At 47.2% G+C, this 14,395-nt stretch overlaps 1 protein-coding gene across 2 annotated transcripts in view; it reads left to right on the top strand.

The window, feature by feature from the left end:
* Nucleotides 1–13,793, top strand: part of LOC121699017 (erbin-like) — a 28,122-nt gene extending 14,329 nt beyond the window's left edge. The window contains exons 2-3 of one of the 2 annotated variants that reach the window (XM_042081617.1): nt 12,256–12,478; nt 13,636–13,793. In XM_042081617.1, the coding sequence (XP_041937551.1) occupies nt 12,288–12,478; nt 13,636–13,669 (225 nt within the window). In that variant the 5' untranslated portion in view covers nt 12,256–12,287 and the 3' untranslated portion in view covers nt 13,670–13,793. The remainder of the gene's footprint in view (nt 1–12,255; nt 12,479–13,635) is intronic. The other variant, XM_042081616.1, reaches the window with a different exon arrangement.
* Nucleotides 13,794–14,395: the final 602 nt, after the last annotated feature.

Here is a 14,395-nt window from a genome sequence, read left to right as displayed (position 1 = left end):
TTCATCATTCATGTGGAAGATCACGTCTGTGTCGCCGCGGCCTCATGGGCAGGTCAGCCCAACCCTGTTTGTAATCCTCCGATACGCGTCTGGTGAAGTGACAAACACCGACTCGAACAGCCACAGCGGCGGCAGCAGCAGGCTGCAGGGATCTCAGCCCAGCTTTTCTAGCCCATCTCCTTAATGGAATTGGGCTTTTAAACATCAGCTCTGATTTGCTGGGATGCAGGTGAATGTGTGTTGGGGTGGCAAAAAAACCTTTAAAAATCTAATCCACCCTTGCATTGTCCTGTCCCCTTCGCAGAAAATGAGAAAGGTGCCCGGGGGAGGGGTGGGGGGGTGGGTCAGACTGGTAAAGTATTGTGGACTGATGAAAGCTCACCTCGACAACTCAAGCATTAATCTTGGTGCTGCTAGCCGCATGTAAACATGGCTACACCCCCTCCCACCCCTATAGCAGAGACAAAGTGCAGAGATGTGTTTTGAGACAGAGTTGTTTTTATCTTATTTTAACATGACTTGTTCCCCTGAAGTAAGGCTCTTTTGAAGTGTGTGTGTCGCTAGCTGTGGCCTGCTTACATGAGTGCACAGTTGCTATTAATAGGTGAGGTTTTTTTATCTAGAGGGGTTTTGCTGAGGGGTTGAGCAGTTCTCTGAGCTGAAGATGTTTTCATGTTTCATGTGCTGCAGGTAAACGTGTGTTTGTGTGAGTGTGAGAAAAGCTGACCTGAATACGTCTGCAATGCTTGCGGTGACTGACGAACAGCATCAAATGTAAACACACACACACACACACACACAGCCGGAGCCGTCAGAGGGAGTCGCTGGTAATGAAGCTGTACAGCTGTAGTTTGCGTCTCTGTGACGAGAGGAGATGTTCTCTGGGCCAAATGAGCCGGAAAGCCTCAATGCATCAGCGGCGCATCAGACGAGCCACTGCCAAGTCTCACAGCAGCATCCGGGAAACTCGGCGGCCCCAGCCAGCAGCACACTACTCCAGAGTGAGGAGTCTTCTCGCTCAGGGTCGAGCAGATTAAAGACGACAGCCATGACTATAACTGTACCCATAATGAATTGAGTTTCCGCACTCCGCAAACAATAACGGTAATTGTAGCAGTAAAGATATGAGCATGTCCCCTACACTGCCAACGATACATAGGCCTAAACACATGTGCCAACACAGGCACAGCTGACGTTCCACTGGAAATGTATGAGCTGGCAGATATTGTTGTGGAAGTTCTAAAGAGCTTTCCATGCAAATTGCAAGTGAGTTGGCAGTGTTGACCAGTCTTAAAGGTATACCACAGGGCTGTCTCTGTCTGTCTGTCTGTCTCTGTCTTTATCCATGTGCTTATGTGTGCAAGTATTTGTGTGTGTGTGTGTGTATGTATGTGGTATTTCTGTGCTTGTGTGTGTGCATGACCCTGAGCCCCACCATAGTTGCGTGTTGCAGTCAGACAGTCTTGCATACCGGAGTGACCGGAGACCGCTTCGTGGTTTCAGACACTCAAAAATACAGCCTGCAATCATGAAGGAACGTGGTGCTGGCGCACTGCTGTGCGCAGTTTTTGAAATGCTGTGAAGTGTTTTGCCACTTGAATTGTTTATTTCCAACTTGAAGGCGATATCTAAGATGTGTCTGTTGTGCCGGGCCGGGTCTTGGGGGGGGGGAGGGGGGTGCTGTGCTATCATGTGGCCGGGGTGTGTGTTGATGTGCTGGTGTGCAGTTCGGGATCTCTGGCTGTTGATTGGACGAGTAAGGAGGTGTAGAGATAAGAATTTTGTCATTGAACATATGACACACACACACACACACACACACAGAGGCTCAAATCTGCATCATGCTCACAAACTTGGTGGTGGTTCCCTGGTCAAGTCACCTGATGTGTGTGTGTGTGTCCACTGCCAGAGTAGATTGGCTGACAAGTTCAACACTTCAATTTGAGGAGGACACACTGCAGGGGATCTATTTGCATGCAAGGTAGATCAGAGTGTACTACAAAGCAAGATTCGCGGGTTTAGCAACTTAAGGTTCCCACTGGATTTCCAGTGATATGAAGGCGTTCTTCTTTTAACTAAGGTGCAGCGCCATGGGAACTTATCTCAAACATAACCTGCTCTGGAGCAGGTTCAGCATTAGAGATCAAAATCTACAAAAATCACAGCCTACCGACCAATCAGTGGACCTTCTGGATGGACGGCTCTTTAGCCAGCTCATTTGTTTCCGGTGGAGCCAGGTGTGCTGTAGCTGCTGCTATTGTTAATGTCTATGTTATTAGTGTCTACACAGACCTGAGGGGTATTTCACAAAGGCAGAATTAAGACATCCAAGATAAGTGATAAAGCGAGGTTTGACAGCGTTGTCTGGTCATCCTAGCTCAACTCGTTTCACTAATGCCAATCCAGGACGAGTAGGAGCGACTATGTCAAGCCAGGTGTAAGTAATTCAGGATGTGTGCGCGTTCTCGTTTCTGCTCCAAAATGCCCACGGTTGGAATAAAAAAGACTCGGAAAATAGCGTCATTCACACAAAGTGAACAACCGCTTTTGATATAGACTAACAATGAAGTAAAGTTATCCTTTTTGGAATGGGGAATCATGGCTATTTCTGTAAAACAGCAGAAGTAGGCGTGGTAGACCAACTGAATGCAAATTTACGTATGCACCCACGTGTGAGTGCTTCCTTGTCTCGGCACGCAACATCATTAAGAAAGCGCTTGCCACTGCAAAGATGCACATATGATATACCTTAATATTATAGTTGAAAATATCTTCGAAAACTTGCCCCTCCACTTCCAATCAACTACAGTAGGCTATTCATCAAACGTCTATCAATAAAATAAGCAAACAATGAGTACCTAGGCCTACGTTAATAATTCTAAGGCTATCACAATTAAAATAATAACCATATGGTAGTAGGCAGACAATCTGTTTTGTTTTGCGAGCAAATACATTTAGCAAATAGTTTATAAAAGGAATAAAGCTCCTTAAAATTAGCATGGAGGTCTGATGTGAATGACAGCTAGCTGAACCAATAAGACCACATAATTACCATTAGAATTAACTTAGCTTGGCTGTTAGGTGCAGAGAATAAATCCCCATGGTAACTTATGTGCCATCTCTTTTGTGAAACCAAGTCAAGGCTAAATTCATCCAGGATAACCTAAAAATCCCTAGGTTTTGTGAAATACCCCTCTGGTTGGGTGTTGCACCTAGTGAATCAGCAGAAGCATTTACCGGTATGCGTGTGTTCATCTTTATTATTGAGCAAACAAGATTTTCAGTGTCTTGAGTGTATGTGTGAGGAGCAGAAAACAACCACCGCTCCACCGGTCCATTCTCGTAAATAAGAGCAGCGCATTCTTAGAAGGTCCAGTGGGTAGTGAGAGGGTATCTTAAGGAAACAGGAAGTGTTTTAGAGTAATGCTAATATGAATACTCACCATGAGGGGGTGTGTGTGTTTTCTGGGTTCTGATACGTAAGCATCTTAAGGAGCAGGCTGGACATGAGGGTGGAAGTAGAGAGTTCTGGCCCTGTGGCCCGTAAACACCCCTATGACACTTCACCCCTCCCCTGTCATTACATCTCTCCTCCTCTCCTCCTCTCCCCTCCTCTCTCCTCCTCTCCCCTCCTCTCCCCTCCTCTCCTGTTCAGCCCACCCTCATGTTTAATGAAACACTCAGTGGCAGCAGCAGCAGGGCTTTTAACCGCGCTGCTATTTATGGCCTCCCCTCCCTCCCCTCTCTCTCTCCTGCTCATACAAAGTCTCTCCCTCATTCCCTCTCCCTCTCTCTTTTTTCTCTTGCCCTGTTCTGTCTCTCTCTCTCTCTCTCTCTCTCTCTCTCTCATACAAATGTGATCTGTCGCACCAACTCAAACTCGTGGTTTCTCCCGTTCTCCGCTCTGTTCTCTCCTGCTTCACTCTGCTGTTGGTGCTGCTGTTCTCATCTCGTCTCCTCTCTTGTCAGGGTCCCTCTCTTTCCCTTCTCCCTCCACTCCATTTCTCTGACATCATCTTGCTGGTCATCTCCCTATCTCTCTTCCCAGGCCATCCTCTCTTTCCCTCTTTTTTCTCTCTCTCTGTCTCTGTCTCTGTCTCTGTCTCTGTTTGTGTCTCTGTTTGTGAATGTTTGCTTTCTGATTCAGTGGACAGGGCATTTAGGTTGCCAGCACTACAAGTCAGCTAGCGTATAATTGATAAGAGTCTCTCTGAGTAGTCATAGTGTGTGTGAGGTGCCGTGTGTGTGTATGGAGGGGCGGCTCACCCTCTTCCCCTGTGAGTTTTGACCCAGCCTGAGGTACGGCCTCCAATGGAAACTTTTTTTTTTTCAAGTGTTGTCAAGGAAACGGACGTCTCTGTGACTTCGCTGCTGCGTGCCGCAGGAAACCCGCCAGTTGAGCGCTCATGGCTGCACACATTATCCTGCATCCCCCTCCGTGCGTCTCTGCTGATTGGCTGACGGGCTGTGGACCGGGGATGTTGATTGGCTCAAGTGTCAGTAGCAGCTGGAGGTTGGGGCGGCTGCCCTGAGCTGATTATGATTTCATATCAGATTTCTTTGTTCCCATGTGGAGGTTCGGGGTAAAGTCCAGTGGAGATCCTCGTGCTGATTTGTCTTGAACACTGTGTGCTCGTGGCACCGGACACTCCGCTTGACATTTGGGAACGAGGTGGACGGAGTCCAATGCGATGTTGCTGTTCCCTCTTCTCATCTATCTGGGCCTTCTCACATACACAGCCTTCCTTTAGATTAGCCCCCAGCTATCATGCTGCTCTTTTCCAACCAGGCTACAACTTATGGCTGAATGAAGCTTTGTTTGAACTTTTGTTTGTTTGAGACCGTTCAAAGTAGCCCTAGTTTTCCAGTCTAGCCTACAGATAACAAAGTTGCGTTAACACTGGCCCACTAAAGGCATAACTTCAGTTTATCTAACCTACAGATAGCACTCTCACTCCACTACCTTTTAATAGAGTCAAGAGCCCAGAGCCAAGGCACTTTCTGCCTCCTGAAGCCACGTCTGCTTCCTCTTGGCCATGCTGGTGTGTGGAGCCATTTTTTTCAGGCTTTTAAAGTAGCCTTTCTAGAGCGCTCCAAGCGATTCATGCCTTTTTTGTTCTGTGGAGCTGCGTGCCCACCTCTTCGACTACCCTGCAGCAAACACAGGATAAATCAGTCTGTGGCCATAAAATCCTCTGACAAGGCCAGGAGTGTTTTAAAGACATTTCAAATGGGGAGGCAGACCCAGCAGAATGGAGGACCTGAGTCTCTCACACACACACACACACACACACACACACACACACACACACACACACACACACACACACACACTTAGATTAAAGCATCAACCTCCTGGTCTGAAATGAAGACAGAGAGGACTCTCTCGCTCTGTTTCTCTCTTTCTATCTCTCCCTCCCTCCCTCCTACAGATCAGATTACCACCCTCATCTCATAATGAATTCATCCAGACAATACCACTCTTGTTCTCATCTCACCCCTCGGGCCTCAACTCTCTTTCTTTCGCTCTGTCTCTCTCTCTTTTACTCTTACACACTCTCTCTATTGCGCTTGCTCTTTCTCTTTCTTTTTCTCTCTCTCTCTCTCTCAGGAGCGCAGGGGAGACTCTCTCCCTCTCGCCCCTGAGAACCAAACCTGCCCTGGAGAACCGGACCAGCAGGTTCTCCCTCTCCAGCAGAATGCCCTTGACACCAATACCGCCCGTCTCAGCACTTTCCTGTTGTTCTGCCATTGTAGTCCGAGAGCACTTTAGTCCTCCTGTCCCTTCAGAGAGAAACCAAGGAGCGTGGGAGCGTGTGCACAAGATGGAGAGAGAGAGATGGAAAGAGAGAGAAGAGAGAGGTCTGAAATAAGAGCTTGATGGCTGAACTATATTGCTGCAGTTATGGAGCTGTGGTCTGAAGTGTCTGGCCTACGGAAACACCTATGTAAAAAAACAAGTAGACCTTTACTTCCATGTAAATCATTTGTAGGACAGCCAACACCACACACACACACACACACACACACACACACACACACACACTGCTATCAAGTGGTTTAAGAGAAGTGGTGCAGCTGCATTGCTGATCCCTAACCTGATATATTTCTTAAAAATGCAGGCCTGTTGTATCAGCTAGGGGTGTTTATGTGTGGTGTATATTTGTGCATGTGTGCGTGTGTTCATGTGTGTGTGTTGAAACATGGTTTGTTGTTAAACACTCTAGTATATGCAGGTGTCCTCACCTTCCCCTCTATGATGCCTGTTCTCTCTGTTCTGTGCGTACGCACACATACATGCAAACACGTGCACATGTCCCTGTTATTCTCCAGGCCTTCATTAGTCATTGGAGGGAAATGTGTGAACTCTGGCCTGACTGTTCTGAGACGTTCTAAAGCAGTAAGAGGCCATGTTAAGGGGGAACTGCAGGCTGGGCAGACTTAAAGTGCTAAAATGCTTCTTGAATTTCCCCTGGGGATCAATAAGTATCTATCTATCTATCTAAAAGTGTTACAAATGTGTGTAAAGGCCACCATAGAGCCAGCGTGGCCTCTGGCTGTTGCAGACACAAGCATGAGACCGTCTGGGTGGTGTTTCTCTCCCTCCCTTTACTCCTCCCTCCATCTCCCTTATCACTCTGTCCTTTTCTCCTAAACAATCCCCTCCCCACTCACTCGCTCACGCCTCCCCTTGTCTCTCCTATTCATTCTCTCTTGGTAGTGCCTGCACCAAACATCACTCTCCACCTCTCTCTCTCTCTCTCTCTCCTCTCTCTCTCTCTCTCTCTCTCTCTCTCTCTCTCTCTCTCTCTCTCTCTCTCTCTCTCTCTCTCTCTCTCTCTCTCTGCCCCCCCCCTCTTCTCTGTCTCTCCCCTTCTCTCTCTCCTCCCCCCTCTTCTCTTCCCCTGGCTTGACCTAGTTGTCGGTGGGATTCTTCTGCGCTTTGCTCCAGCTCTGCCCTGCATTCCTCTTCCTCCTCCTCTCCTCTTCCTCAGAGCAGAGCACAGTGAAGTCACCGCTTTTGCTCCCATTCAGAACAGTTCTGCACCCTGAGCTAGTAGAACCCTGAGCCAGAGGATATGCAGACTCTCCTCTTTCCTCCTCTAATAGCGTTTCAAAAGTAAGCAAGGTTTTGGTGAAGCCTAAACATTATGGTTGTAATCACTGAAAATGACTTGCAAAAAGTGACCGAGAATTGTCTCCCTAAAACATCCGAAGTTCAGTGTGTTCCCACTACCCCTCATATCCATCATATGTAACGGCACACTTGGACCAGTCCTATTCTGAGAGCCAGGGAGGGAGGGAGGGGCTCACTCACTGGAGTCTGCTCTGCTCCCTTTATCTCTGGGACAAGTACAGTGGCATGCCAGCTGGAGCCCAGGCCTCCACTCCCATCCAGGGCACATAGCTGTGGGTGTTGCTGTGTGTTGCCTTCTGCTTTTGGAGTGGGACACTCATTGGGTTGTGCAGTTAAGTGATACACACACACACACAGGGTGTGCGAGAGAGAGAGAGTGTGAGGTTGTTTTTTCGCCTGCGGGTGCTCTCAGTGATTTCTTTGCATCACTTCTTCTGCGTTCCTGTCGGTGATGAGACAATGCACGCAAACTTCCTGTTTACGTGTGTTTGCTCGCTTATCGGTCTCTACTCCCGAACAGAACTGGATACAATGTCGATGTTAAACCTCAGTTTTGCATAAATTGAAATACTGGTTTGTGTGATTGTGGGAATGCACAACAATGAGCGAGAGAGAGCATGTATTTGTGCGTGTTCGCAGTACCCTTAGGAGGAAACACATTGGCTTTTGAAGTGTGTGTGTGTGTGTGTGTGTGTGTGTGACACGTTTCACACAGTGCTGCATTTCCTGCAGTCAGTTTCTCTCACAGAGCTCTCGTTCTGCCTCCTGACACACTCTTAACACCATTATTAGAGCCCATCCACACCGCAGTGTTAAAGATGGACATGTTTGCTTCGTTTTTGACGTTGTCCTCACGGCACTGGTGTTGTCGGTGCCTGGAAATGCCCAGTTGTTAAAAGCGCGTCCCAGAGAAGAGACTGTTGAAAAGCACAGCTGTGAGGACGGGCAAAAACAGATTTTTGAAAACAATGATGACACGGCCCAAGCTGTCAAATCACGTTTCTCTGTCAAGCTTCTGTCTGAGCTTGGCCCTCCTGACTGGCAACTGTCTGGCTCTGTTTTTCCATTGCGCGCGTGTGTGTGTTTGTATGCGGACGACACAAAGGAAGAACATTGTTTTTAAAAACGTCTTTTGTCATGTGGATGTACCTTTACACTCCACCTGCATCACTTTCTTTCTTTCTTTCTTTCTTTCTTTCTTTCTTTCTTTCTTTCTTCTTTCTTCTTTCTTTCTTTCTTTTTCTAGCCCTCTCTTCTCTCTTTCTTTCTCTTCCCCCCCCCCCCTCTCTCTCTTTCTCTCTCGCGCTCGTATGTGTTTAGTGTTTGTGTGAATGGATGTATTCCATGAAGCAAGGTTGCTGTTTACGGCACTGAGCATCTATAGTTTCAAAAGTGACGTGTTGTTTTGAGAGCAGCAGTTCTTTTTGAAGTTCCCTTGGTTAAGCAAGTAACCTTGCTCCCTAGTATAGCCCTCAGGTCAGTTGAAGCGGCGACAGTAGATCCCATCTGTTGACATGGATGTGCAAATTCAAAGTAGGATTTTACATCCTCTCTCTTCGTCACCATTGATGTAGTAATATATCAAAGGCCAATCCACAAAGGTAGCGTGCACAACCACATATTGTTCTCTTTGAGTTTTATTATTTATTTATTGTTCTTCCACCTGTTTGCTTTACGGGTTTAACCACCTATAGCTTTCAAGATAATGACTCGATTTTATAACTCATAGGTCTGCCCTAATGCATTCTTTGATAGTAATTGCCTTCTTCTTCATCTTCTTCTTCTTCTTCTTCTTCTTCTTCTTCTTCTTCTTCTTCTTCTTCTTCTTCTTCTTCTTCTTCTTCTTCTTTCTTCTTCTTCTTCTTCTTCTTCTTCTTCTCTTCTTCTTCTTCTTCTTCTTCTTCTTCTTCTTCTTCTTCTTCTTCTTCTTCTTCTTCTTCTTCTTCTTCTCTTCTTCTTCTTCTTTCTTCTTCTTCTTCTTCTTCTTCTTCTTCTTCTTCTTCTTCTTCTTCTTCTTCTTCTTCTTCTTCTTCTTCTTCTTCTTCTTCTTCTTCTTCTTCTTCTTCTTCTTCTTCTTCTTCTTCTTCTTCTTCTTCTTCTTCTTCTTCTTCTTCTTCTTCTTCTTCTTCTTCTTCTTCTTCTTCTTCTTCTTCTTCTTCTTCTTCTTCTTCTTCTTCTTCTTCTTCTTCTTCTTCTTCTTCTTCTTCTTCTTCTTCTTCTTCTTCTTCTTCTTCTTCTTCTTCTTCTTCTTCTTCTTCTTCTTCTTCTTCTTCTTCTCTAATGCGACTCTAACCGCTTAACGTACAGACATGTTGACATAGTTCCCGGGCTAATTAGAACACTGGCACAGGTGTCACCCGTGAATCAAACTATCTCAGCTTCTAATGCATACAATCTGGTGCTCTCTAAAACTACACATCCTGTTTAAGTGTTTCCCTTGTGTCAATAAAAGTCACAGCCATATCTCATGCTTTGCGCATTATATCTCCAGAATGGTTTGACGTATATGCTTCAAATTTGGGTACAAGTGTTTGTATGGACTCAAAGATGAAGTGAGTTGATGTTGGAGGTCAAGTCAATGAACACTAAGTGCGATATCTCAAGAATGCCTTGACATACATGCCTGAAATTTGGCATGAGTATTTGTATGGATTCAAAGATGAAGTGAATTGATGTTGGAGGTCAAATGTCAAGGTCAAAAACATCTTGAATGTTATATCTCAAGAACGCCTTACACACAAGGTCTTTTGGTACAAGGGTTTGTATGAACTCAAAGATTAAGTGATTTAATGTTTTTTCCAGGTATTTCCCCACCAACATTAAGCCAGCAGCTTTCCATCCACTATTGTAATTCCTCTGGCATTACATTCTACTTGATATTTATTGTTCGTCAAACAGGTGATTGGATAGTCAAACCTTACTTTCACAGCCAATTAATGGCAGCCGTATAATAGGTCACTGAATGCAATCAAAGTCGCAGTTCCTTGGAAATGTAGGTCTAGTTGTGAATGGCCTTTGTTTGTGTGGGGGCACTCCTCGTCTCATCACTGAGACTCTTCTGCCCCAGCACGGTCGTTGGTCACCATGGTAACCCCCAGTGGTGTGACCCAGAGGGCCCCCGGGCTCTGCTAGGAGGAGGAGGAGTTATGTCTGGAGCTGACCTTTGCCTCTGTAAAACACACACACGCACACGCACACTTTCTCTCGCATCGTCTTGCTTCCCCTCGTGTGTGTGGTGTGTGTGTGCGGTGCGTGGGCGTGTGTGTTTGTGTGTGTGTTTCATCTCTCTTCTTGTCCTCTATGATCTCTGCTTTGGCTTTGTGTCTCCTCTGGCTGCCCCTGGCCTGCCTCCATCTCATTCACTGCTGTGTCTCTGTCTCATCCCAATTTGGATCCTCGCCCCCCTCCTCCCTTTTGTGTGTTTTCTCTCTCTCTCTCTCTCTCTCTCCTCTCTCTCTCTCTCTCTCTCTCTCTCTCGCTCTCGCTCTCCCCCCTCTCTCGCGCCGCGCTCCCTCGCTCTCGCTCTCGCTCTCCCCTTCCCCTTCCCCCCTATCTGCTTGTAATTCTGACATTCCGAGACAAACTGACCTTCATATAACTAATAAGCATAAATATCAGTTATGTGATGTACACACATAAACACGCACACCCGAATCACTCCTACAGAGACCACAGACACTCTTTGCCATGTGCGTGTGTGTGATTGGGAGGGGGATGACATTCTCCTCTCTCCCATTACAAGGCTCTCATTGAGGAGGCCTCATTCCACACCAGTGACCTGACAGCACACTGCATTCTCCAGACCCCCATCTCTCCTCCTCTCCTGCAGGAAGAGCGCAGCACCCCACATCCACATTCAGCTCCATGTGCTCTCTGTTATGTCCACATGCTCACTTGCCTCAACCTTTGCATTATTGGTTTGCACATTTGCATTAAAGCACATGTATGTTAATGCATTTACTACTGTTGGGCTACAGAATACATTTACTTCTGTTAGGCTACAGTGGCAGGAATACCAAAGGAGTGTAATGTATTTAGTTGTGATGCTGGATGTTTACATGTACGCATAGGGCACCAGCAGGCTTTGAGAGGCAGGGGGATGGAGGTGGAGACACAGCTCCTGCGTGTCTCCTGCGTCGTCTCGTAAAAGGATCTCTTATCAGCTCGCTTATCTCTACTCGTGTAGGCGCAGAGAGAAGGGCGGGGGGGTCAATCCTGTCGTCAAATAAACCACGGCTTTTATGGCTCCTGCGTGATTGCACTGCCATGGTGACGGCCTCTCGTCGCGGTCGTCCACGGCAACGCGTGTTTGATTACGACTGCAATGGCCCTCATCAGTGGAGACTGAGGGGACATGCAGCGGTCTATATGCAGAGTGAAGGGCCCTTGTCATGGCTGTTCACACCTTGAGCACAGGTTTGAGAGGCTGGGCTCACCACAGTCCTTTGTTTGATTTCTGTGTGTTTGCCTGGAAGGCCATATCGATGGGCATGGAGAACAGATTTTCACCACACTTCCCATAACGCTTGGTGGGCAATATGCCCTCTTGACAGTCTTTGCGTCATTGTTCTGTGTTTTGTAGACAGTGAATGACCATTCTAATTCAGATTCCATTATCTGAGTGAGTGTGATGTGTTATAAATGTAAATATATGTTCTCAGCCCTGCTATTATGGCAACAGGAGAAATGTCTGCTGATGTAACCATTCGGTTTCGAGTTGGCCTCTTATGCGAAGGGTTTTGTTGTCATCTGACACAGGTTGTAGTGCTGTGGAAAAAAATACTCTCTGTAGTGTAGTCAGGTGAACTCTTCTCGCGGCCTCCACTGTGTTGGTAGAACCGTGGCTGTCCAGATGACCTGGTGCTGTTAACAGTGCCATTGGGAAGACTCCAAACGTCAGGTCGAAGTCCAGTGACCTTTTGCTACTGGAGGCTCGAGTCTCAAGTGGCCAGTACACGAGTCCATGTCCGGGTCACTTGGTTTAGAATTCGTCTCCTGTGTCAGGTCCTGAGTTGTTTTGGCTGGAATGTGATATTCTATTTTGTTGCGTTTAAGCTCATCCTTTGCATTGAAAGTGACCTCTCCCTCTCCCTCTCCCTCTCTCTTTCTCATCCCAGAGGTGCTGGTGGTAGGGTGTGACCATTCCCCGATGATGTCGAGCAAGCGGAGCCTGCTGGTGCGGCTGGTGCCCTGTCGGTGCCTGCGTGGCGAGGAGGAGGCGGTCACCTCGCTGGACTACTCCCACTGCAGCCTGGAGCACGTGCCCAAGGAGATCTTCAGCTTCGAGAAGACCCTGGAGGAGCTCTACCTCGACGCCAACCAGATTGAGGAGCTGCCAAAGTAAGGGGCCCAAATCTTGGGTGACGAGCATAAATGATGGGCAATGATACAAATCCACGTGTACACACACGCACACGCAAATGTCATGTGGATTTAGTTGAGATTAAATAATATAGACACACACACACACACACACTTACCGGCAACGTCCTGAATACCAGTCTTCCTGGCATTGTCTCATAAACCTCTAAATCTAATGATCTCTAAATCTGTCTTACTTTTGACTAAATGTCCTTAACCAAAACATACTTAACACTCCATTGATTAATCACAGTGCACTTGTGTTAGTAGTATGTTGCAACACATTTTTAATCTACGCTTAGCCTTAAAGCATGCCTTGTTGTAATTTGCATTTATCAATGGGGTGTTACATTACATGTCCTTAACCAAAAGTGGGGCAGAAAAAACAATTGTTTGGAAGTGCTGTTGTAACACAAACACAAACAGACACATGCCCGCACACACACACTCATCACACATTGCTACCTCAAAAAGCAGAGAAGAACAACAGTGTACTTTTAAGCTTCAGACGTCACACCAACACTCCACCCCAGACAGCACCGTAGTGTTCACACTCCTCTCTCTCTCACACACACACACTGCTGGCTGTGGGGTGGGTCCCAGGCTGAGCGGGTTTGTGAGCCTCTGTTGCAGCAGCACTGGCTGCATCTCCTTGGAGACGCCTAGGAGCTCCTCCTGTCCTCATCTTGGTCTGCCTCTAGTAAACATTGCACTGTCCCACGGGGTGGCCATTGGGTGGGGTGGGGTGGGGGGGGATTGGTGCTGTCAACCCTGAGAGAACTCAATTAGTTCTGCTCATTAGCTTCAAATGAGATTTGATCAAGCTGTTAACCCGATTTCCCTCTGGAGTCGTCCCCACTGCTCTCATTACCTATCCTCTGGACGGCCACCGCTCAATAGCCAGACATCAGCTGGAGTCCTGCAGATTCCCTGTATCAGCCATTGGTGTGTGTGTGTGTGTGTGTGTGTGTGTGTGTGTGTGTGTGTAGGTGGATAAGAGAGGTGTGAATTCTGAGCCAAAAAACAACAATTGCACAAAAAGAACAATTGCAGCGTCAAGTAGAGGAGGATTTTTTTTTAACCCATTCTAACCTCTGTCTCTCTGTCTCTCTCTGTCTGTCTGTCTGTCTCCACAGCAACTGTTCAACTGCCAGTTGCTCTATCGGCTGAGTATGCCTGATAATGACCTGACTGTGTTGCCCGCAGCGATTGCCAACCTCACCAACCTCAGGGAGCTGGATGTCAGCAAGAACAGTAAGCAGAGGCCCTCTTCCTCACCAAATGCTGAGTCACCATCATGATCACCACAACTATCTGTTTTTTATAATGACTGCAGAATCTGTCTGTCTGTCTTCTCAGTGTTCATTTGCCTTTAATAGCCTCACCTTATATCACCCAGACAAGCAGAGATCACTCCGCAACTGCCAACCATCTCTGCCCATACTCCTCATGCATCATTTGGGGGGGGGGGGGGGGGGTTGGGCTTAGTGTTGATCCTCCCCTCCCCAGTCCCAAAAATCTGTTATTGATCATCACATAGAAGCATGAGTAAGCAGTGCCACCAGCATCCTGCAGCACTGTATGCAAACACACACACCACACACACACACACACACTCTCTGTTCGCACACAAACACCCTCCCCCTTCGTCCTCCTTGTGACTTCATGTTGCCGTGTTCCATCTGATACGGCTGGGATGGACAGAAAAGAGCGTGTGTGTGTCTGTGTGTTTCTGTTTGTGTGTGTGTGACTGTGTGTGTGTGTGTGCGTGTGACTGTGGGCATGTTATAGGGAGGCCACACCAGGCATGTAACTGCAAGTGTTCCGTTCATGTAGCGTCTGCTGCAACCATCAACTTCCTCTACAATTAGTGGAACTGACTACACCAGACGTGAT

This window comes from Alosa sapidissima, chromosome 23 (assembly GCF_018492685.1).
Source record: "Alosa sapidissima isolate fAloSap1 chromosome 23, fAloSap1.pri, whole genome shotgun sequence".
Taxonomy (NCBI): domain Eukaryota; kingdom Metazoa; phylum Chordata; class Actinopteri; order Clupeiformes; family Clupeidae; genus Alosa; species Alosa sapidissima.
Note: the sequence above shows the minus strand (reverse complement) of the source record. Positions and strands in the feature narration are given on the sequence as shown.